The 22,648-nt window shown below is 42.7% G+C and overlaps 3 protein-coding genes across 4 annotated transcripts in view; all 3 read right to left on the bottom strand.

Moving 5' to 3' along the window:
* Positions 1-1,943: 1,943 nt before the first annotated feature.
* adnpb (activity-dependent neuroprotector homeobox b) lies at positions 1,944-10,910 on the bottom strand. The gene is made up of 4 exons (XM_042407851.1): positions 10,217-10,910; positions 7,213-7,329; positions 5,805-5,897; positions 1,944-5,647 (listed from the first exon to the last, which is right to left on the bottom strand). Exons 2-4 carry the CDS (start codon positions 7,318-7,320, stop codon positions 2,642-2,644), a joined length of 3,207 nt encoding a protein of 1,068 aa, XP_042263785.1. The 5' UTR covers positions 7,321-7,329; positions 10,217-10,910; the 3' UTR covers positions 1,944-2,641.
* A 1,322-nt stretch (positions 10,911-12,232) lies between these two features.
* dpm1 (dolichyl-phosphate mannosyltransferase subunit 1, catalytic) lies at positions 12,233-15,362 on the bottom strand. The gene is made up of 9 exons (XM_042407871.1): positions 15,185-15,362; positions 14,897-14,996; positions 14,604-14,637; positions 14,439-14,515; positions 14,207-14,232; positions 13,916-14,011; positions 13,721-13,789; positions 13,498-13,612; positions 12,233-12,729 (listed from the first exon to the last, which is right to left on the bottom strand). The coding sequence occupies exons 1-9, from the start codon at positions 15,313-15,315 to the stop codon at positions 12,625-12,627; spliced, it is 753 nt and encodes a 250-aa protein (XP_042263805.1). The 5' UTR covers positions 15,316-15,362; the 3' UTR covers positions 12,233-12,624.
* Positions 15,363-16,192: 830 nt separating this feature from the next.
* LOC121895044 (collagen alpha-1(XX) chain) overlaps positions 16,193-22,648 on the bottom strand; it is a 36,732-nt gene continuing 30,276 nt past the window's right edge. For both annotated transcript variants that reach the window (XM_042407850.1, XM_042407849.1), the window contains 14 exons: positions 22,541-22,618; positions 22,148-22,234; positions 21,983-22,036; positions 20,455-20,550; positions 20,254-20,307; positions 20,122-20,175; positions 19,943-19,996; positions 19,074-19,145; positions 18,949-18,984; positions 18,761-18,827; positions 18,432-18,620; positions 18,188-18,265; positions 17,822-17,983; positions 16,193-17,001 (listed from right to left, as the gene is read on the bottom strand). In XM_042407850.1, the coding sequence (XP_042263784.1) occupies positions 16,973-17,001; positions 17,822-17,983; positions 18,188-18,265; positions 18,432-18,620; positions 18,761-18,827; positions 18,949-18,984; positions 19,074-19,145; positions 19,943-19,996; positions 20,122-20,175; positions 20,254-20,307; positions 20,455-20,550; positions 21,983-22,036; positions 22,148-22,234; positions 22,541-22,618 (1,110 nt within the window). In that variant the 3' untranslated portion in view covers positions 16,193-16,972. The remainder of the gene's footprint in view (positions 17,002-17,821; positions 17,984-18,187; positions 18,266-18,431; positions 18,621-18,760; positions 18,828-18,948; positions 18,985-19,073; positions 19,146-19,942; positions 19,997-20,121; positions 20,176-20,253; positions 20,308-20,454; positions 20,551-21,982; positions 22,037-22,147; positions 22,235-22,540; positions 22,619-22,648) is intronic.

The following is a 22,648-nucleotide window of genomic DNA, read 5'->3' as shown; positions in this document are numbered from 1 at the left end:
TTTACCTGCTGGATATGTCACACTTGTGTAAATTGCATCCCAGACCAGGACTGGCTCCAAACTATTTGTGATGTCACAAATCATGCTTGTACAAACCCATCTTACACACAGACTTAAAGTGAGCACAAAGAAATGTTCCCCCTTTAGTAGATAAATGTGAAAACAAACTCTGCACAGTAAAGCTCAATCATCCGACTGACGGAACAAGAAGCTAAACACATTTTTGACCCCGGAGGGCGACTTTAATAATGGCTGAATTCCATTTAGCTGCTTCAGTTTCAGGGTTCAGGGGTGCTTTCCTTTCTGATTATGATGCTTCCGCTCATCCTCAGGCTTGTGACCCAGAAATCGACCGAGGTCCGCCATCATGTTCCAATCCCTTCAATGTAAGAGAGAGGAGGCTCTCAGAGGAGTTTGGAGCAAGGAATCACTTTTTCAAGGCAAACCTGTTTGATTGGTTAACTGATCTGATGGGACAGTAAATATAATTACTGTACCTCACATACTGACAAGTCTATAGATTTTATCCAGATTATTTATAGTTGTTTTTATTGCTCTGCTCCGTTCTTTCAGTGATTCAAATATTTTAATTGTCTATTTATGTTGTTTCTATCAGTGATGCTCTGACACTGCAATAAATCTTTAATCAGTATCAGAGCAGCAGGCAGCAGGCATATGATTCTGATCTTATCTTATTCTTATCTGGGACTCATCTGATCAATCACTATTTTTTTCTGCAGCATGACAACGATCCCAAACATCCAGCCAGAATCCTATTCTTCAGTGACAAGAAGAACAAAGAGTCCTGCAACAGATGGTTTGACCCCCACAGAGCCCTGATCTCAACATCATGGAGTCAATCTGGTATCACATGAAGAGACGAGAGCAGCTGAGACGCCTGAATCCACAGAACTGTGATAACTTCTCTGAGATGCAGGAACAATGAACCTGCCAAGTACCTGAAAAACTGTGTGTAGGTGAACTGAGGAGGACTGCTGCTGTTTTAAAGGCAAAGCTGCTCACACTAAATATTGATTTGATTGAAATTTATTCTCTTTACTGCACTTTGGATGAAGCTAATTGATAATAAAAACTATTAATGGCATTATTTTTGAAAGCATCCTGCCTTTACTTTTACTTACTACTACTACTACTTACTGTATGTATGCTTTCATTATTTTTACACACTTGATAGTTGAGGTGCTTTGCGGTCTCCTAACAAATGATGCTGGAGTGAGTGTCCCTTATGGTGAATAAAATTCCATCATCCTTGTGCGTCTTCCTCACACCCTCACCGGGAGGAGCAAAGATGCGAGAAGGGACAAGAGTGAAGGAAGCGAGAAGGCACGTTATCCAAATGGGAAGCACCCCTGCTAATGTGCATGCTGGCTCACTGGGATGGCTTACTGGGATGGCTCACTGGGATGCTTGAACAGAACGGAGCCATGCTTAATGTTAGCTGTGACACCTGTGTGCTGTTCCTTTCTGTAAACAAGGAAACTGACATGGCCATCGTTTCTGTGAGAAGCACAATTACAGCACTTTATTGTTCATAAATGCTTAAGTGAAAAATGAAAACATAAAACAAATACACACAATTCAAAAAAAAAAAAAAAAAAAAAAAAAACATTAAACACAACTCTTTTTAAAAAAAAGCTTTCACTTTTGTGGATGTCAGTATGGTGGTTACTGTCCAGTCTTGTGGGTCAAAGAAAAGAAACATCAAGTTAAAACTGTGAAAACAGAGAGCAGTTACAGTACAGTCAAGGATGGTGAGCACAGGGCTGCAGAAAGTGGGTGAAATACTCCTTTATACTGTAAAAGAATGAGAATAGCTTGGCACCACTATTCATTCAGAAAGGAAATCATGAACTAAAAATAAAAAGGATAAAAATAAAAAAATAAAATCTAATCAAGTTAACAGCAAAAAAAAAAACAAATCAATTGTTATTTCATTTATATATAGATATATTATTTTGCCAAAAAAACTAGGTTTTTGTTAAAAAATAAACTTAAACATACAAGAAAATACCAGCCACCAAAGCGACACCTATCGTTAAGCATACCAATGTAGAACATATGAGGCTACCTTACACACAGGTAATAGCAAATATTTAAGGGTACATGTACGGCAACATCTGTCCAAACATGTCTAAAAGACTGTACAAATTTACACTACCTATTCTCAGTATGACCACATGAAAAATGATGGATTATCTGGTCAGATTAAAAGCTTCACCATACAACAACTCAATATTTTAAGCCACGTTTTACGAGTCCAGTGGCTAACTGAACATTAATCACTCCTTATCTCAATGTAGTAAAGTATACAGAAGGCAAAAAAAACAACAACTTTCAATTCGTTTGCACTTCCTCCCACTTGGGGAGGAAACATTAAACTTTGTTCACCGATCTTTACATCAATCCTAGCTGCTCGTTGAGTCCTGCCTTTAAATGTCACTGGATGGCTTGTTGTGAGTTTTTAACTGAAGGAGACTTCTCTCCTTATCGCTCCTCTCTTTCACAGATGCCTAACGTAACTGGGCAGTGTCCTTCGGTTCAGGCGAGGCAGATTTGTTGGCGTGGATCAAATCGAAAGTGTTTTCTCTGACTGTGTGAGTCTTTTTTTGATTTTTATCAGTCAGACCTGCTGTTTGCCCAGCTGCGCTCCGTCTCTCCCGCCTCTTGCAGATGAAGGTACAAACTTGGGAATAATGATAGGTAGCGCGTCTCTTCCTTTAGCAGCCTGTCTTCCTGAGCGCTCTGTGGGCCCGAAGCCGTTCTCTACGTGTGCCTCTTCGTCCTCGTCCTCGTCGTCCTCGTCCTCGTCGTCCTCATCATCATCGTCGTCGTCTGACATATCATCCAGATCTGAAACAATCTTGGCCCCCGTCCTCGGCTCCATTCTCTCCTTAGCTCCAGTAAGCTGTGCGTTACCATGGAGATGTACCTCTCCCTCTTGTTCCTTTATATCCTTCTGCTGCTCTTCCTCATCACTGTCAGAGTCAATGGCAATGGGCTCAGAGAGGTCTAGAGGCATTTTCTGTGGTAAGGTGCTGTTGATTGTCTTGGTTTGGTCTCTACTGGCACTGTTGGGTTTGGGGATAGACAAGGTTGCTTTAGAACCTTCCACAGTCCTGGTTGGTTTTCCCTTTGGTGGTGGCACCACACCACCGTTAGCAGCTACAGACTCCCTGTGTCTCCTGCGAGCCTGCTCAGACACCCCCATACATGTCCTAGACGTTCGCCTTTTGCTATGTCTGCCCTCACACACACTGTCCTGGACGAATGCCAGCTCATGACTCACTTTGCTGACCTCGTGCATACTGAACCCAAGCAGCACGCTGGCATTCTGGGTTTCGCATTCCTGTACGCATTTCCTCCTTCTGTTGACAAAGTGGCTGGAGATGTCTGACTTCCAAAGCCACAGACTGGCTGCTAGCTTCTCCACCTCTCGTCGTGTGGGATACGGCGCTCGGTTGAAATACTGTGTTAGAAATGCCTTCCTTGATTCATATGACTCGTTTTCATGTCCTTTGGGGTCAAGAGCCAGAACTACAGGTTCATCTGGGTTTTCTACAAATGTAGATGGACCGTTGCTATCCCGTGGATGAGCCCTTTCCCCTGGAGGTCCCGGCCTCCTTCGTTTTGGTGCGCTAGTGTCAGAGCTATCAAAGCTGGCCCGTTTGAGAGCACTGCTCTGGGCCTGGCTGACCCGAGAGGAATGGGCTGCCCTGCTGTCCTGCCCGTTCTGGGATTTCCCTACACCTCGGCAGTGAACCAAGTGTAGAGTGATGGTGGAGGCAGTCATGTTACTGGTATAAACTCCCAAGCAGTGAATACACTTGTATGTCAGTTTCTTTTCTACAGGGTGGACCGTTTGAATCACCTGGTGCCTCTCTCTCAGGTGGTGGGACAGTGAGTCTGAGATTGGGCCCTTGAGGATAGAGAAGCAGAGAGGACACAGTGTCTTACCCACATCCCTCTTGTAGGGCACAGATGCCTGTGGGGCACTCTTGGTTGGGGCACTGTCAGCAGCCCCTGAAGGTGTTTTGGGCGGGTGCTGAGGCATTAACCTCTTGCCTGATAATAGGGAGGCAGACAGGGCTGATGACACAGAGGTGTTGTTGTTTTGGGCGTGAAATGCCACCGACTCCTCCGGGGCATCTCTCATGTTGTAGGTAGTGACAATCAATTGAACGTTCTTGGGGTTGCCCTGCTGCAGAGTGAGGTCAAAGGTCAAGGGAGAGTCTGTGCGTGGGCCGACGCTCTCATCTGGGTGCGACAAACGCATGTGGGCCACCATCTTCTCCACATCGTTGAAGGTGGCACGGCAGTACGGGCAAGACAGACCGTGGATCAGCATGTGATTTAACAATGTGTCGCTGGGGAGATAGCGGTTGCAGTAGAGACACTTACTGGTGAAGTTGTGGATCTTCATGATGTAGTTGGCCACAGCGGGCACCTTCTCTGCTTTGTGTTCTTTCTCAAAATGAGAACTGTACACGTTCTCTGGGAAGAGCTCATTGCAGATAGTGCAGATTTTCCATTTCTGGGTGTAGGATGTGCCGAGGACTGAGGAGCCACTTTTCTTAGCTGTGACGGAGGCTACAGTAGTGGCCGCCGCCTGGACCCTAGAACCAAGGGGGTTGGATTTAAGTGAGGAAGAAGCACTTGCCACGATTGGACTCCGCAAGCTGCCACCAGAAATAAGCTGCTTTGCTGCGTGTGACTGCTGGGGCACAGACACCTGGGCGTTCCCTGGTAAAGTGACCCTAACCTGTTGGCTGCCGAGAGAAAACGGCTGGGTGCTCCCAGCCTTTAACCCTATTGCATCATGCTTTAACCCAGATAGAAGACTTTGAGAGCTGAAGCCCGTCTTTGATGCCATGACAACTCGCCCCAGCTGCTGTGAGGCAGGAGACCTGGTAGTAGCCATGACTGCACCTTTGGGGCCCATCCCGATGATGGTCTTGTCTCCTTGGGTTTTCGGGGGGATCATGATGATGGGTTTGGGACGGGGGACTATCACACTGGTATGTCCAATCATGGCGGTCACCTGATAGCCGATCCTCTCGTGGTCCTCAATGACGTGTTGAACAAGTGCCTCATAGGTCCTTGGAACAAAAAGACACTTCTTGCAGTGAATCTGGTTACTGTTAATATTGTTTGTGTTATTACTCTCTGTATTCCCTGTGGCTCCTGCAGTGCCACCATTCTGAGTGTTTGTCTTCTCTCCTGGTTTCACAATATAGGGCTGGGCCACTTGCTGGAAATGTTCCCGGTAGATGTGCTTTCGCACTACATTGTACAAAGGGTCCCTGTAGGTGCACTTCTTGCAGTAGTACACTGCCTGTTCCACACTGTCCCCAGTCCTCTTCAGCACCCCGTCCTTCATCATGATCCCACCAGCTCCCGCCACCATTCCACCCGGGCCCTGCCGTACAGTGCTGTTAGGCATATGGAAAAGTTTGATGTGCGTCTCCAGCGTCTTTTTGTTACCATTGTAAGTGCAGTAGGGGCAGTTGAGCAGGATGTTGTTCTCAAAGTCCTCGCTGTGGACATTGCGGAAGTGGCTCTTGTATGCAGAGAAGTACTTGGATGAGAAGAGGCAGCCGGAGCAGCAGAAAGGTTTGGATCTGTAGTCCTGGAGACACAGAGGTGGAGAACATGCTTAGACATCAGAGATATTCAAATATACCAGAACAATATTAGAACATTTTTATTGTACTTTAATCATTCTTTCTGTGTTTGTGGTGTGAACTAAACTATTGATTGAAAAAAAACAAAATAAAGACACACACCTGGACTTTGGTATGTGATGGTTCCCACATGCACACATCGTCCCAGGTAGTGTGCTTTATATACACCTCTGGTGGAGTATAGTCTTTATAGTCCTGTTGAAAACAAGGAAATTAAGATTAATAAGCATGTAATGATAAAACAAAGAGAACATAATTTATGATATGATTTATTTAAGGACTGCAGAAATAAAAGAAACCCAATGGATAACACCTTAAAGTGAAAACACTCATTTCCAACATGGTACCAAGATGTTGAAAAGACAAAACACAAGACAACATAAAACTTCCTAAATGACATCACCCAAAATTAAACAAGAAGCAGAATGAGCTAACTTCTATAAGCCTGTCTTGTTTTTAAAAACTGGATGTGTAACAGAAGGCTGTTCACCAACATGGCACCACTATCAAAAACAAAAAAAAACAGAAGATCTTCTGGCGATATTATTTACTGAAGGCGCTTTACATGAAAACACACTGACTGAACAACAAGGACAGTAAGATCAATGTGTCGGTAATGATGAAACTAATCACAGTAAAAAGGCTAAGACATGATTCTGTCATATGTCTATGTAGGGTTCTTGGTAACTGTATGCAACAGATTCACTGATGTGCACGACTCCAAACATTTCTGTCTGCTTCCGGAGTGTCAATCAAAAGCTTAATGGATGAGCGTGCAAGAAAGGTGCAGACAGATTACCTCTTCAATTTGTTCTATTATTCCAAAATTGTACCTTTGTCCCCAGCTGTCTACTACCCTCTTGGACACATGTTTACTTTATATTGGGGCTGTAAAATAAGTCAACATTATCACTCATGGTCTCTCCATACGATCTCATTAAAAAAAACCAAACAAACTGGTTTGTAATTCTCAAGTCTAAATCTGGATTAGGAATTGTGACATAGTTCTAGAGAGTCTAAAACCCCAACAAACCCCACCAAATCTGTAGAATTCTTTATATTTGTGCCCAGGCATCCACACAACTGGATGCTTCATTATGTAAAGTCTGCTGTTAAAGCTTGAGAAGCATCTTTCTCCAACATTAAATGAGATATAACAGAATAAGGACATGGTGTCAATGAGGGCGATCACATAATACTGCATGCATTATGTTATATGAATCTATTTCAAACCCTCCCATCGTACATTCTCTACATTCTCCACTGCTGCACCCTCACTTCCTGCAGCGAGCCAAATGGAAGAGCAACTCAACTCCTCAACTGACCTTATTATTTACCCAAAACATGCATCCAAGAAAAGAACCATTCTCAAACCTTAACAGGAAATTAAAATGATACTGGTGATGCATCTCTCTGGAGAACGCACGCACTGTTTATTCCTCTTTAGGTACAGATATCAACCCAAACATACAGCATCATTATAGAAAGACCAAAGTCTAGGCACGCTCACCTCTAGGTGATCTCTACAGAACTCCAAGCCGATGTCTCCCAGGACCTTCTTGACATTTTTCCTAGCTTTCCGCAGACTGCCCAGGTTATTGACAGGGAGCTGGAACATTCTGCCAGCCTGGATAGAAAAGACACATAAAGCATGTTATCAACAAGTGTAGGGGAGAATTCGGATGGTTGTCTGTTAGCTGATCCCAAAGTCAGGAAATAACAGTTAGCTGGAGAGGACTGTTTACATGACTTATTATAACACCTAAAGAGGAAGCTATGATCAAAAATGCCTTTCAGACAAAACTTCAACATCTGTCAAAGTAACAGACATAACTGTCATGATTACAACATCTGTTCAAGCTTTATTCAGACATGATGACTGATGGGACAACTTGTTATTGTCTTGAGGTTATTCCTCAAACCAAAGACCACAAATACACAGTAGGCCTTTTTCACAGCAGACATATTTTATTTTGAAAAGGCAGAGGTGTTACTGATAACATGAATGATGTTTGATTGTCGTTTAAGTGTCTGAGTTTGAATCGTGACACTTTAAGCTAGCAACATGTATCCAAATAACCTTTAAGAGTGCACAATAATGAAACTTAAGCTACAAATTTGCAAGTCAGTGCTCAATGGTTTGCCATTTAGAAAAAACTAACAATTTAATTTTTTGCATTGTGCACAGCTGTGTATTATATCAGAATAACAAAGCTGTTGACTTGACAGCTGTCACAGCCTGTTCAAGTTGAAAGAAAAAGCAGAGAGATTGCTAATAGAAATCACTTCCATACAATCAACCATCCTCCTATTCACAACATTTTTTCCCACCAGCAATCAGTGAAGCCACTTATATACAGGAGAAGTTCAAACTGCTTTACTTCTGTTTACAGCCCAAAGTTGCTGGTCGAGTGTCTCTATTCAAATCAAAGCTCCCTGTAGTAAGGTCAAAGGTCACTGATGCGCGATGACATAAAGGCAGCTCGATGGCAACAAACGGCACGGTCCCAAACAATTCCTGTGAAAACCTCAGCTTGTTTCCCTTCTAGAAAACACAAAAAAGAGAGAGGGGCAACTGTATGTGTGTGTGTGTGTGTGTGTGTGTGTGTGTGGTTCCACCAACTGTTGGCCCAGTGAAGACCTGAGAGAACCAGAGATATTTCTGTCAATCTGTCTGTTGTCTGTCTGCCTCACTGTCTGTCTCACATTCAGACAAGCAGAATGGGTAAATGTGCAAGTGCTGGAATGAGTGAAAGAGAAACACACCCTCACCCACTTCCCCTCTCTGTCTCCCTTTCCTGCTTTCTCCCATTAGTGGTAGATGGCGCTAGAGAGGGGCTCCATTATGTAAGCCTCCCTATACTCTGCCTGCCCCCTTTTTCCTCCCTGCCTCGCAATACCATCACAGAATGGCGCCTCCTATTGAGTCAGCAGCAGCCTCTACAATATGTCTGCAGTGGAGGGGGAGGAGAGGAGGGAGGGATGTTGTAAGGGAGGAAGGGGAGGGACAGAAGGAGTGAGAGAGAGAGATTGAAAGGGGGAGGGTGAGTGTGGGAGAGGATGAGGTGGGGTGGGGTGTAAGGGAGGGAGCTGGGAGGAAAGAGGAGGGTGAGGGAGGGGAGGGGGAGAGATGAGAGGAAAGGAGAGAGGACAGAGAGTGAGCGACGGAAGTGGAGGGGGAGGGGGAGGGGAGGCAGGGAGGTCGGACAGACAGGCTCAGAGGAGGGAGAGAGAGAGAGAGGGAGGGTGAGGGACGGGGCGGGGTGGTGGTGGGCTGGGGGGGGGGAGAGAGAAAATGGAAGAGGGTGAGAGAAAGAGGGGGCGATGGATAGGCGCAGAGGGGATGGGGGAGGGAGGAAGAAAGGGAGAGAAAAAAAAGCCAAGGAGAGGCTGAGTAGGAGGGGAGGGAGGGAGAGAAGGAAGAGGAGATGGAGGAAAGGCAATAGGAGGCTGCTGGCAGAAAACAGGTTTCCCCCTTCTACTGAGAGAAAACAAGAGGCCTACAAACCTTCCACTAGATATTTCCTCAAGCAAGTCCTCCACTGGGACATGATAACCTACTACTGCTGATTACACCTCTCTCTGTCAATGTGGAGATGTCAGCTTGAGGGGAAAGGGGAATCAGGTGACATTAATATTAAGACTGATGCCAGAAAAGTTTGGGGTGGCCTGCGTGTCTTTTCACATTGGGGTTAGTTGTGTCACCAGTCCAAACACCTGTATGTAACCTTTAGGAATAAGGAGGTGGAAGGCTGTCTGTATGTGTGGTTGATGGCAGTGACCATAATCATTATCTGGCACTTGCACTGACCTACTTGACAGCCCTCCTCTCTCCTCCTGGATCAAACACGAGGTATGAGTGCATCACCAGCCCAGTGTCACCTGGCTGAACCCTGATCGTGTCATGATCACATTTGACTTCTCATTTAAAATACAGCTAAGGCACGATCCGCCTGTGGTTGTGAATGTGTAGCCGTCCGTGTGTCCCCCCCAAGACAACAACTCTCTGTGCAGTAATGTACTTTCTTCACATTCACAGACATTTTCTTCGCAATGAAGACGTAGATATGTCGTGGTAGCTTTCAGCCGTGGACACAGTGTTTAACAGCAGACTCCCGTGGCGTGCTAGTGACTGAATCTAATCTTTGATCCACATCTGGCAGTATCCAGATCAATAGCTTTGGCAGGGAGCTGCTGCCACTGACAAAGAATGGGGACACACCGCGCTAAGTTAGCATGCTAAGCTAGCCAACTCGCACCAACAACACAGGCTTATCCAAACTAATGCTGGGGTTTCTGTACATCATTTTACACACAGGACATTCCCCTGGAGTGTGTTTTACTCGGGCGGGTTTAAATAAAACCTGCCAGAGAAGTCATTCAACTCGGGATTACGTTGAACCCCCCTTCTCCCCCCAACACTCATAGAAACACAACGTTAGCTGTAGTTCACCATCACGGCTAACAGCAAACTATCTAATGTTACTGCCCAACATTATGACACGCAAGTTTACCTGCTTTCACATCCACTGCTCGCGTCTGAGTGAGATGTGTCACCTCAGAGTGTGACTGAGGTGATGTAAAGACACTTTCACTTCAGCTTTCTCGGTAATATCCTTTCAGGTGAGCACTTAGCTCTGTGAGGGGAGAACCAGCCACCCGGCCGTCGGTCGACTCTCCTAACCCCGACTCCCCCTCGCCGACACGGGCTATCCTCTTCCCTCTGGTCGGCAACAGAAAGCCTCCGAGCCTCATTAGACAGTTAAATCCTCCATTCCCCGGAGTGCTGAGGGCACACACATGTCCTGTTGTTGCGGTCAACTACCGGCGTTCCCCCGCTTTCAGATAAATCACCTAAAGTGCGTTTATAGTTGCTGGGCAGCCGTTAACATTTTGCCCCATTCTCCTCTCTGACAGACAATACACATCCAGCAGAGAAACTGCCCTATCCAAAATGGCGCAAATAAAAGGGGCGGAAGTGACATATACTTGATTAGCATAAATAATCTCATCGCGAGGCCAGCTCATTAAAACTCCTGATTGGTCTGCCAATCAATTTGGCCAATTAAGCAAAACGCGTATTTAAAAATAGCAGCCCTGTCCTTTAAAGCTCGCGGTGGGCCCTTGGTTCTGCGGGGTAAACAACCCGGCGCAGTAATTGCGGGGTTTGGCCGGCAGCGGGCGTCCTGCGGATGCTCGGATGTACACACTGCCTTAGCACTCAGCTGGAGATGTATTAACGGCGGAGCCAACGACAGGTGGCGCTGTAATCTGCTGTGCTGTTTTCTAACGGCTGAATCCTACCACAACCGGCCGGGACTACTTTCCTACATGGTGCCTGGTGAGTGGCAACCCCCGGGAAACAGTAGGCTGCTGGATGGGGGCTCTTCATCCAGGGTGACACCAAATTTAAATGGTTAAAGTGATGGTAAAAGTTCTCCATAAAACGGGGTTAATGTCCTCCTCCTACCTCCCATCATCATCATTCATCAAAGTAACAATGATATATGGTATATATTATTAATAAAATGCATTATGCTGGTAAATCAATGTGAAAGCAGTAGCTGCTCGAGGTGGAGTTTGAACTACTTTATATACAGTTAGGTAGTTTAGTCCATTGGTCCCCAACCTAGGGGTCAGGCCCCTTCAAAGTGTCACCAGATAAATCTGAGTGTTTGTTAGATGATTAATTCTGATACACAAATCTGTTTTCAGTTTTGGTAATTTTTCTCTAATCTTGATTTTTTTGTGAAATATTGGATCAGTTGAAAATTTATTGAAATGAAACCACATGAGAAGTTTAGAGGGCAAACGTCTCTTCGGTGGAACTGCTAACCACTCATACACAAGACACAACCACATGATTTTATAGAATTCACAAGATAAAATGGCTTGAAACCATTGGTTTCATCATTCATTCATAACAATGAATTGTATTTTATAAGCTTATCAAGTGTTTTTTATGTATAATATTAATCTGAAAAGTAACTAGTAAACCGCTAAAGCCATCAAATAAATGTAGTGGAGCAGAAAGTACAATATTTTCCTCTTAAATGTAGTAGAGTGGAAGTATAAAGTTACTTTCCAATGCTGATTTTGACACAGGGTCCCTCCTCAAGACAGATGAGCTATTAAAGGACTCAAATTAAGACCCTTATAAAGCCACTTAACAGTTCAAAACATAATGCCTGGAGCTTTCAGGGCTTTGAGGCAGTCGCCTCTTTCACTCTGTTAGTAATCCAGACTTGAACATGACACTTTCATATTAGACTTTTTCAAATGTAGGATCAATCTTCCACCTCATCCTCAGCCATGAGAATATATTCATCCACTGTGACAGGGTAAACAGTTCCAGGAAAAGCCAGTAAGTGGACCTTGATTTTTGTTGTTGTTGTTATGTTAAACCTGTTTGACCGTGATCAATGACTATCAATGAGAGAAGTTGGTCTCTGTGTATTTTTTTTGTCTGGACCATGGCTCTCAAATGAGGACTTTATCCTTTCAATAACATCATCAAACAACATCAGAAAAACAAAGACAGCAAACTCTTTAATTTTATACAAACAATCACATGTAGCAGTTAAATGTGTACTTAAACCCATCTGACAATGGTGTTAATGCTGAGTTTAATCAGCTGTCTGGATTCGGAATGATGTGCTTCCTTCAGGATTCATTAAGGAGGATGACGGGAATGTAAAGCACTATGTTCCTTCAGTACTGCGGACGGCTACTGATCGGGAAATATTTTCTATTTACTGCTAACGGGGGAGAGAGATGTCTCCCTTTTCATTTGCCGTCATGTTACCGTCTCTCTGTCCCTCCATTACAATTCTGATACAACTACTGTTTTAAAGACAGCAACTTTAACAGTGACAAAATACTATATGACCCACAGAGATGTCCCATCTGAGTACATCACTGATCATGTCGTGGCGAAGAGAGTGAGCAGTCCTTTCACGAATGACACGATCTCGTTCCCTCCCAGTTTGGATTCTCCATAAACTCGATCCACAAAGGAGATGGGTACCTGTTGTTTGGAAGAAGAAGAGGAAGAAGCAGTTCACAGCCAAACCCATGGATGCAGGGTCAGAACAACCAAGTTGGCTTCAGATTCATAGATTAAGGGGAAAGTTAGGAAACTTAAATGATCATATTTCTCCTTGATTTTCCCTTTTCATATAAATTTGAGTTGTCATTGTAAAAGCCTTAGCACTGTTTAAAACCCACTTTCAGATTTGTGAAAGCTTTTTCTTATTTATAAGGACAAAAAAGGGCGATTTCACAGATTTTTCTCCATTCACACCACATTAGACAGGCTCTTTCTGAGCTAGAGCTGGCACCACAGATCTGACACTGAGGGTCTGGTGGCCTAGTGGTAAAGACAAATACTGCATGCTGTGATCCCAACATACGGGTTTGATTCTGGCTGGGGGCCTTTGATGTCATACTCATCCACTCCTCTCTCTCCCTCACCATTTCCTTCCTGTATTATGTCCCTCTATTATGACCTATCCAATAAAGACAAAACACCAAAAAATGAATCTTGGTTTTTGATTAAGACCTAATGGTGAAATTGCCCCTTTTTCCACCAATCGCCATATTTTAAACAACTGTAATGATGAAAGGTGTGAAAACAAGAGAATCTGCTGAGAAATATCATGAGTAATATATCATTTAAGTTTGCAGTTAATTTCCAAATCAGAAGCCTTAACTTAATGTGCATTGAGTAAATATTCCTCCTCCCCAATAAAAACATCTATACATGAATGAGTGAGGGAATGAATTAGCGCCTCACTTCTCCAATTGTGTAGTTGAGCTGTCTGGCTCTGACGATCATCTCCATCTGAAACACGTAGCCTTTGGACACGCACCGCTCCACCAGACTCTCCAACACCTTCTTCTTGTACAGCCTGATATGAGTGAGAAAAACACAGCAGGAGTGTGAGAAAACACAGCCGCATGCACGTGCAAGTGTTTACTAAATGTCAGTTGTACTTTTTCACAGGAGCGTCACTGACCTGAAGCTGCCCGTGAGGTCTGATGCACCCGGTCTCAACAACACTTGAGTCAGGAAGTTGGCCCCCCGACTTTGAAGCAGAGAGGGAGAAAGAAGAAAGAAAAGAAAATGAAACCTCAGCCTTTTGCGTTCAGGGTCAATGCATGATGGATGAGAGGAAATTGAGGACTGTATACTGTTGTTGACTAGCAGTTACCTGATGAGTTTCCTGCGCAGGTCCCAGCCGTATACGCCTCCGTCCCCTTGGTAACGAGTACCAGACACCAGGTCATAATTACCTTCCTTTTGCTTTCTGTCAAACAAGACAAAATGTTTTTTCAACTCGAGGATATATGTACAATTTCACTTTCAACTATCATTACAGGCAAAGTGAGTTTATATTTTTGTTAAAATACTCAGAAATATATTTTTTACTGTGTATAAGAACTGAAATGTAGTCCAGAAAACAAAATCACAAGACAGGAAATGGACATTTAGAGAGACTTACTCAATAAATTCTGGGATGAATTTGGGCTGAAAAAAAAAAACAAGACAAAGAATCACATATCATGCTGTCTGACAGAATCTGATATACCTAACATAACACTGCAATTATTTAAAAGACTAATTCAAATTTTAGGGATGACAGAGAGAAGAGAGTAGATAAGGTCCAGCTCCATGTGTTGTGTGGCAATCTACTGTTATCATGCCAGGTAAACAGTGAAGCAAGCTCCACTCACATGATGAGAAAGATCAGCATCCATTATGATGATGTAGTTGCCAGTAGCATGTTTCATGCCATGGATGTAGGCAGTGCCTTTGAAAGGAAACAGGAGCTTATGCAGATTTATTTCTATGATATATATGTATATATATAATTTTTCAATTTTTCGTTTTGAACTTACCTAGGCCTAATTTTTTCGCCCTTGGTCGTAGGAGCTGAAACACAGAAAACACAGAGTCAACTTAAAAATCCCATGCACCATTCATCTACATGTTACAGGGGGATGGTAGATACATAGTTTAACATTGTAAATCATTTTCAAACAACCAGTTATTGCCTCCATGAGGATGTTACAGCATGTTAATTAACTCTCACACTTATGTTATATAATAATAATAATAATGACACAATGAGAAATGCATTATTTGTTACTTATCCAACTTTGAGGGCGGAAATGATTAATTCTCAACTTACTATCTTGTCCTCTCCATAAATGTTCTGCAGCTGCTCTGCCACTTCCAGTGTCCCATCTGGGCTTCCGTCGTCAATCACAATAATCTCGTACTTGTATCCACTGTACAGCCAACAAATTAAAATTAACGTTGTTTTAGTTTTATTCAAAATGTCCAACTCTCTCTCTCTCACACACACACATTCACACAGCTGTAACTTTCTGAATCTGGTTTAGTGACAACTCATCACTGACTCGGTGACGTTAGCTAGCAGTTAGCCGAGCAGCTTTGCTGGTCCCCCAGAACTCACCTTTCACCGAAATATTTTACCAAAAGCCAAACTATCAAAGGTAAGTTTTCCCTCTCGTTGTAGGTAGGTAGTAAAACAGAATATTTGTCCCCATTGTCCCGGTTTGCTTGCGAAGTTGTTCGGCTTGCCATGGTGACGTGACTGTACCGTAATCACACTGCGTAAAGTTCAAAGACATACAGACATTACATCCTGTTTGTCATTTACAAAATAAACTATCTTCGTAATTATAACGGCAAAGAAGGCAGATGTCATTACTTTAGATTTTAAACTATAATTTCAGTCTGTTCACGTTAGCTCTATTGACACATCAAGGGAACCTCGCGAAAATATAAAACACAATACAGGCTGACCATTTGTCGTATTCAATAATATCAATCTCAACAAAATTAAATGTCGCTCCGTAATGTCCTCGCGCGCCTCTTGCTATTATTTCTTTTTCATTATTATGCTCCAAAATAATCCTAGACGATCCATTTCTCGACTCAGTAAATACGCTTGACCTTTATTTTGAAAAGTAAACACCCATTTGAGACAAAACCGGAAATACACCGGATCACTGATGCTGCCTTGACGAGCTGACTATTTCCACTGTGCTCTTCAAAATAGACACCACTGGAAACAATTATCTATTCAACATGGTTCCGACAAAAGACTGCACAAGTAATCCTCATCATCATCATCATTATTGATTCTTCCTGTAGCTAGTTATTTTCTCTTGACCTCCACTAGGATGTCAGAGGAGGTCAGGTTCACCATCAGAACAACAGGTCTGGAACTTGTGGAGATTGTCTTGCTCAAGGACACTACAGCATGAGACAAGTTTGCTGGAATAGTCTTCCAGGATAAAAAAAAAACAGTCACACTTTATTAGACACTTAGACACATATTAATGCCATTTTATTATCAAAATCAAAAACATGCCTAAAAACCCCTCTCTGACACACACACACGCACGCACGCACACACATACACACACACCACACACACACCACACACACACACACACACACACACACACACACACACACACACACACACACACACACACACACACACACACACACACACCATGTAATGATTGTCACCCTAACCCCAGGAAATCAGAAAATGTAAACATGAATTATCAATGGGAATACATACAAAATATACATGAATAACTGCATACAGTAAATATAATAAAATATACAAATTATCATACACATGACATTCTCACAGTATCATTTATACCATGGAACAAAAAGAAGCTTTTACACCATGGATTATGTATTTTCATTATTCTTGAGGCAGTTAAGGTTAGAAAGGCAAATGAAATAGGCAGAAATGTAACACAGATGGCTAAACTACTTGGCATTGACACAGTGCATGAATACATAAACATAATAACAAAAGGTTTCAGTGCGAATATGGTTTATAATAATCTAATCCCAGTGGGAAAATATTTTCCTTAATGATGCTATCTGTTTATCAAAACACTACTCTATATTAGAAAGCTTTCTACTTATTCTTAGTAGTTACACCAGTACATCTCTCAGCTGTTTTTATGTCCAAATACACCGTATCAAGAAGACAGAGAGAGATCCTTCTTGTGCTGTTTCCTGTTCACACGTATGATGAAGCTTGTGCAGACCTGCATGAATCAGTGGCAGGTCCAGCTCACCAAACCTCTTCAGTGGTGCTTTTTTCAGCTCCATTCCCAGTTTATCATTCAGCTTCAAAGGTCATTTCAGACAGTCGTCAGTCATGATGTCATCACATTACCACCACTGCCTGCTTGTCAATATCCACTCAAGGTTGGTAGCCATAATAAGGTTCTTCTGGGTGAAGAGGGCACACACAAAAAGGAGTCAACACTTAAGAGTCAAAGAAAAGAGTAAAACAGTGATTTCTGAACATTTTTAAACCACTGAGCATGTATCAGCATTTGTTTGACCTGAGTGAGTGTACCTGGAAAAGCCAACAAACATAACGGATTGACTACCTACTGTTCACTGTGATAGATGACTTGTCTAAAGCATGTTTAAATAGAGGAAGAAGAGAGAAGAATGGCTGTCTGTAATATAGAAAATAAAAACAATGATAAATTTGTTTGTTTTCACTAGATCATTTACAAGTGGTCCAAAATGCTGCTTGAATCCAATTCAAAGTTCTTGTGATCACCTATAGAGCTTTGCATGGTCAGGCACCTGCCTACATTAGAGATCTACTGCAGCCTTATGTCACCAGCAGGTCTCTAAGGTCCTCTAATCAGTGTTTGCTGGTTGTTCCTTGAACTGTGTTTTTGGGGTTATGGCTCCTAAACTTTGGAACTCTCTCCCTCTGAACATAAAATCTGTGGACTCTGTGGACACCTTTAAAAAGTGTTTGTGTTGTATCAACTCTCAGATGTATGTCGCTTTGGATAGAAGCATCTGCTAAATAAAATTGTAAAACTGTAAATTTATGCTTTATTTACTAAAGTGAAGGACTTTGTGACATCTCTGCTCTTGAAAGGTGCTACATAAATAAAATTATTTACTTAATTACTTAGTGAAACATGTCAAAATGAACATGAGCGGAAAGGATCCCCAGTTGCAGATTGTAGTATTCCCAGGCTGTATGTGTATTTGAGTCAGTGGCTCTTTCCTTGCAGCTAACCTGTTTGCTGGGTAACTCTCTGACAGCCTCCACTGCCTTCGCACACACCCGGGGGTCCGATCTCACCCGGCTGGCCGGGAGGTCCAGGGATCCCTGGCGGTCCTGGTTTACCGTCCTCTCCTTTGGAACCTGGGCTTCCAAGCTTGGCCTCACCTGGAAGACCTGCAGACACACACAGTGCATGACACACATGCATCATGACCAGACATCAAAGAATGTCATGTACTGATCATTTATTGGACAGATTTAGGTATTATATCACAGAAATCACTGTCAATATTGTTTATGTTGAAATTCTTGCATCATTTTTACAATATTACTATATTAAGGTGCACAATATGAAACAGATGGCTCATAGAGAGGTACCTGCAAATCCTTTGACCCCTGGGGGCCCCTGGATATTGGTCCCTGCATCACCTTTCTCCCCTAACATCCCTCTCCTTCCTGCAGAGATAAAAGACACAAATCATCAAAATCAGATCTTATAATATAATCACAATGGACCCTAGAAATGAGGAACAGGTGACAAATTCATAATTTGTAGATGTCAGACAAACCAGTTTGTTGTCATTTTAGCTGGAAAAAACACTTCTACCAGACAGAGTCTTACCCTGTTCTCCTGGATATCCAGACCTGCCAGGTCTCCCTCTTGGGCCGACATTCCCCTGGGTGCCCCTGGAGCCTGGTGGACCCTTGGGCCCTGGTATACCAGGTTCCCCTGGGGGCCCCACCGGCTCCTCAATAGGAGCTGGCTTACGACTTATTTCATTAATGAACTTGTCCAGCTTCAACACCTCCTCTGAAAAATACAAACAACTCTGGGTAAAGAATATGCAGGAGAACGTGTTTGCATTTGTTGTGGGCTTTTTAAAAGTTAGAATGAATGAGAGAAATAAGAGAAGTTCAAGTTCATTACATGCTTGCTAACAGAGTACGTACTATGCACGAGTTGTTCACAGGCCTGTGTGACCAGCTGGTAGATCATGGTCATGGACTGAGGTTCCCCCTGTGTAACATCAGCAGATTAACCAACCATGGTTCCAATGAAATGAGAAGAGTCATTTTTAAAAGTATCTCAGTGCTGTTACAGCTGCAAGAAGAAAAAGATTGAAAAGCTAGAAACTCACCTTCTCTCCTCGTTCCCCTTTACTCCCTGACAGACCCTGTAAAGCATAAGATATGAGTGTAAAGATAAATAAGAAAAAATGTGGAAACAGATATGACTGATCCCTATTTGTCCTTCTGGTCTTACCATAGGTCCCACAGGTCCTGAGGGGCCCCTCTCCCCTATAGGCCCTGGATGTCCCGGCATTCCTTGGAAACCCTGTACAATACAAACAGTATCCTCATTATGTACAGACAAACAGTATATAGATACACTGCAGGTCAGGAAGTGATAAAGCTGAATATTTATGAGTGCAATATCTAACAGTATATGTTTCTATTATTAGCATTTTAAAACTGGGAATCATAATACAGACCACACACTGAGTCCATAAAATCACTTTATGTAACTTTCCATAATTAACTCAGAACACATTTATCGTCTAAAAAAAGTAAACATATAAAGCCAAACTAGCCGGTCATTACACCTTACAATAAAAATGTGACAGATGAAATACACAACGTACTGGCTATTCTTAGAGCCTTACCAGCAGTGGTTTGTTGTGAGTGTGGCACTACACTAGGTGATATAAAAAGGGTTTATTTCATGGTCATTTGCATTGTATTCTGGAAATATTGTACACCAGGTTGACATTTTGGTCTGAGAGTGGTGATAGATGAAAGTATTTGATGTGTCCAAAATGGAAAAAGGTACTGTCTTGTTAAATTTAATGTTAATCTGCCCATTGCATTTTAATATTTAGTGTGTTCAAGTGTAAATTGTGCCCTGATGGTGGACTAGACAAAAGGTCATGGGTAACCAACATTAAGATTCTCTCGGGACTGTAAATAAGTAAACAGTAATTGTTGTAGCAATAAGGTTGTTTTACAAATTCTTTGTCATGGACAAAAGTGTGGTCGAGGTGTTTTTTTGACACTAATTCTGGGGGGCACCAAAGTCAAAAAGGTTCAAATCCTCTGCATAGTGGCTTTAAACAAATTAAAATTCAGTCTTACTCTGGGTCCTGTGATGCCGGGTACACCGATGTTACCTTCGACACCCCTAATGCCCTGCAAAACACATACGAGGACAGATACAGAGGGTTAGGGAGGGAGGGGTGTCACTACTTCAGAACAACTGGGTGAGGAACTGCTAACATTGACTGTTCTGTATTGGCGGGTAGCAAACAGCTCACCTTGGGGCCTGGGATCCCCTCCTCCCCTTTTGGGCCTGGAGGTCCTGGTAAACCCTACAGGGACACAGAACAGGGGGGTTGGAAGGACAGTAATAAGTGGCAGACAGTTGGGTGAAGTGAGTTGAAACTCACCTGGACTCCAGGTCGCCCAGGAAGTCCCTTTTCCCCCCTTGCACCGGGTGGACCCTGAAAGGAAAGATATGAAAACAGACAGCAAGTGATTTTTAAAATACATCGACTAGATTCATATGTCCTTAGGAAACAGATTTTTGAGGTATGTACCATGGTTACTGCTGCTGTACACAGGTACATACAGTATTTAAGGTTACTCACCATTTTGCCTTGCATGGCCATCCCTCGAGGTCCTGCGTTGCCCACGAGTCCAAGACCTCCTTCAAATCCAGGCTTTCCTGGAGGACCCATCTCCCCCTGAAACACAGATAAAATGAACACCAGGACATCAGTTTAGTGCCCCAAGGCTTTCTTTGAGTAAACATGCACTGTAAAAGATCCTGGAGTATTTTTCCATAAACATCACTCTGATAATCTGGATATTCAGGATTTATTAACATATCTGTAACATTTTCTACAAGTGTGAATAAAAACAGTCACGTTGCCAGTAACGAGGCACTCATTGTTGCAATATCTCTATGGATGATGTTTTTGTGGATGGCATGGCGCTTTAAAAGGGAACACATCAAGGTGTGTTACAGGTATTGGAGAGTACTACTGCATAAGTTAAAAAAAATTAATAAACAAAAGCTTTTTTTGGCTCCAGAGAGAGCTGATATGTTTTCTCAAGTGAAGATTACGAGTTTGAAAATGAAAAAAATATGGGGTGTGGAGTCAGAGAGAAGTGAGGCTACCAGACCTCTGTAGCCTGCTCCTCATCTCTTCTTGAGGCTAGCAGCTCCAGGCTAAATTAGCTGCTACTAGCATAACACATCTGAATCTCTGACCAAACTGTTGACAGTGTTGCATTGTGGGGAATGTAGGCGCCAGGATTTGACCATGAAGAAGTGCGTGTGGACTGATCATCAACTTCAATACTTTTTCTTTTTGAATGTCCATCATGAGTCAAACACTGTTATAGAAGTGCAATGCTACATCGGTGGAGTACTCTCGAAGTTGCATCTTGATCATTTTGAAAAAGCAGATTTAACTTTGAAAAGACTGCCTGGAAATTTGTCATAATACCAAAATTAGAAAACTGCCCTCCCTCCAAGATGAGGTCGAGATAATAAATAAACAATCTCTAGTCTTGCAAATGATATATAACTTCCTGTGTTGCTTAATTCTTTCGTGCCAGATACCAAATATCATGCAACCATTGAGGTGTTATCTGTGACAGTCCTGTCATGTGTGAGCAGGGTCAATACAAACCTTTTCCACAGTGGAGAAAATTATGGAAAAGTTGTGTGAAAGCCCAAAAGCCATTACTTTAAAAGATAGCTTCACCCATGTTTAAGAGCAGACCTGTTATTATAGGTGGACTTTGTCTATGTACACTGCAGTCAAATATCTGCATGTGTATTTTCTGTTACAAAACGGCAGGAATTACACTAGGTTGCAGGTATTGGGATGTTGTGATTTGAATACAGTGTGCTGCTTTGCTTCATTGACTATTAAGCCTAATACTCACATCAGTAACAGGTGTGTCAAAATGGACAGTAGAAATTGTTAGAAAATCATATCAAAAGATACTGTGAACTTTGGATCAACAAAATGTGAAAAAACATATTCAGAAAAAAAGAAACTAAATGAGTTGAATAACCAAAGTGAGACTGCTATAAAATGAAATCTAACTAAATAAATTCATGATTATGTCTTTTAAAAGACTGAATAAATACTTTCATATCACCTTATGCCCTTGCTCTCCTTTTTCGCCTTTCTCACCACGAGGACCCGGCTTTCCCTGGGAAAATGAATAAGACTTAAATGGCAACATGTTATACAAACCACTTGGTCACATGAAACATGATCTAACAGGTACTCTGAGCTTATTTGAGGCCTCATGGTGACGTACAATTGGCCCGGGAAAACCGGGAACGCCGGGGATGTCGGAGGAACAGGTACAGGTGTACACTGGGGCAGGACAGCTCTCCTCATCTCTCTGAGGCAGACAGACAGACCGACATTAACAAGAAAGACATTAAATCAGCCCTTGGATACACTTAAATGCTCTCTCATAAAGCATCTCTCACTATTGCATCCACAAGATGAATGAAAGTCTGCTGTTAAGTCACAGTCTTTTTCTCTACAATGGACTTTCAAGAGCTACTGTAGTAACAGAAACCTTCATGTTAACAGTCAAAGTAAGCACTCAGCTCATTGTGCTTCATATACTGGTTTAAACACACAATAGGATTACATCAAAGTGGAGTAGAACTTGGGTAAATGTATGTAATAGTAGACTGACCACTCCAGGCAGGTCGCAGCAGGTGTCCTCTGAAGCCCACGTGGTGTTACAGACGATCTCAAAGGACTGCAGCTGGAACTGGATACAATGAAGAACACAGGGTACAGG

Source organism: Thunnus maccoyii, chromosome 4 (genome assembly GCF_910596095.1).
Source record: "Thunnus maccoyii chromosome 4, fThuMac1.1, whole genome shotgun sequence".
In the NCBI taxonomy this organism is placed as follows: Eukaryota; Metazoa; Chordata; class Actinopteri; order Scombriformes; family Scombridae; genus Thunnus; species Thunnus maccoyii.
The sequence above is the reverse complement of the archived record's forward strand: the minus strand, read 5'-3'. Positions and strand labels throughout refer to the sequence as shown.

Excerpts from the sequence above, each read along its gene's own strand:
- adnpb (XM_042407851.1), bottom strand. The coding sequence starts at position 7,320 with ATGTTCCAGCTCCCTGTCAATAACCTGGGCAGTCTGCGGAAAGCTAGG. Across the intron at positions 5,898-7,212 it reads TCTGTAGAGATCACCTAGAG|GACTATAAAGACTATACTCC; the intron begins GTGAGCGTGCCT and ends TGTTTTCAACAG. Across the intron at positions 5,648-5,804 it reads CATCACATACCAAAGTCCAG|GACTACAGATCCAAACCTTT; the intron begins GTGTGTGTCTTT and ends CTGTGTCTCCAG.
- dpm1 (XM_042407871.1), bottom strand. The coding sequence starts at position 15,315 with ATGGCAAGCCGAACAACTTCGCAAGCAAACCGGGACAATGGGGACAAA. Across the intron at positions 14,012-14,206 it reads TTCATCCCAGAATTTATTGA|AAAGCAAAAGGAAGGTAATT; the intron begins GTAAGTCTCTCT and ends CTTGTTTGACAG. Across the intron at positions 13,613-13,720 it reads GACCTCACGGGCAGCTTCAG|GCTGTACAAGAAGAAGGTGT; the intron begins GTCAGTGACGCT and ends CACTCATATCAG.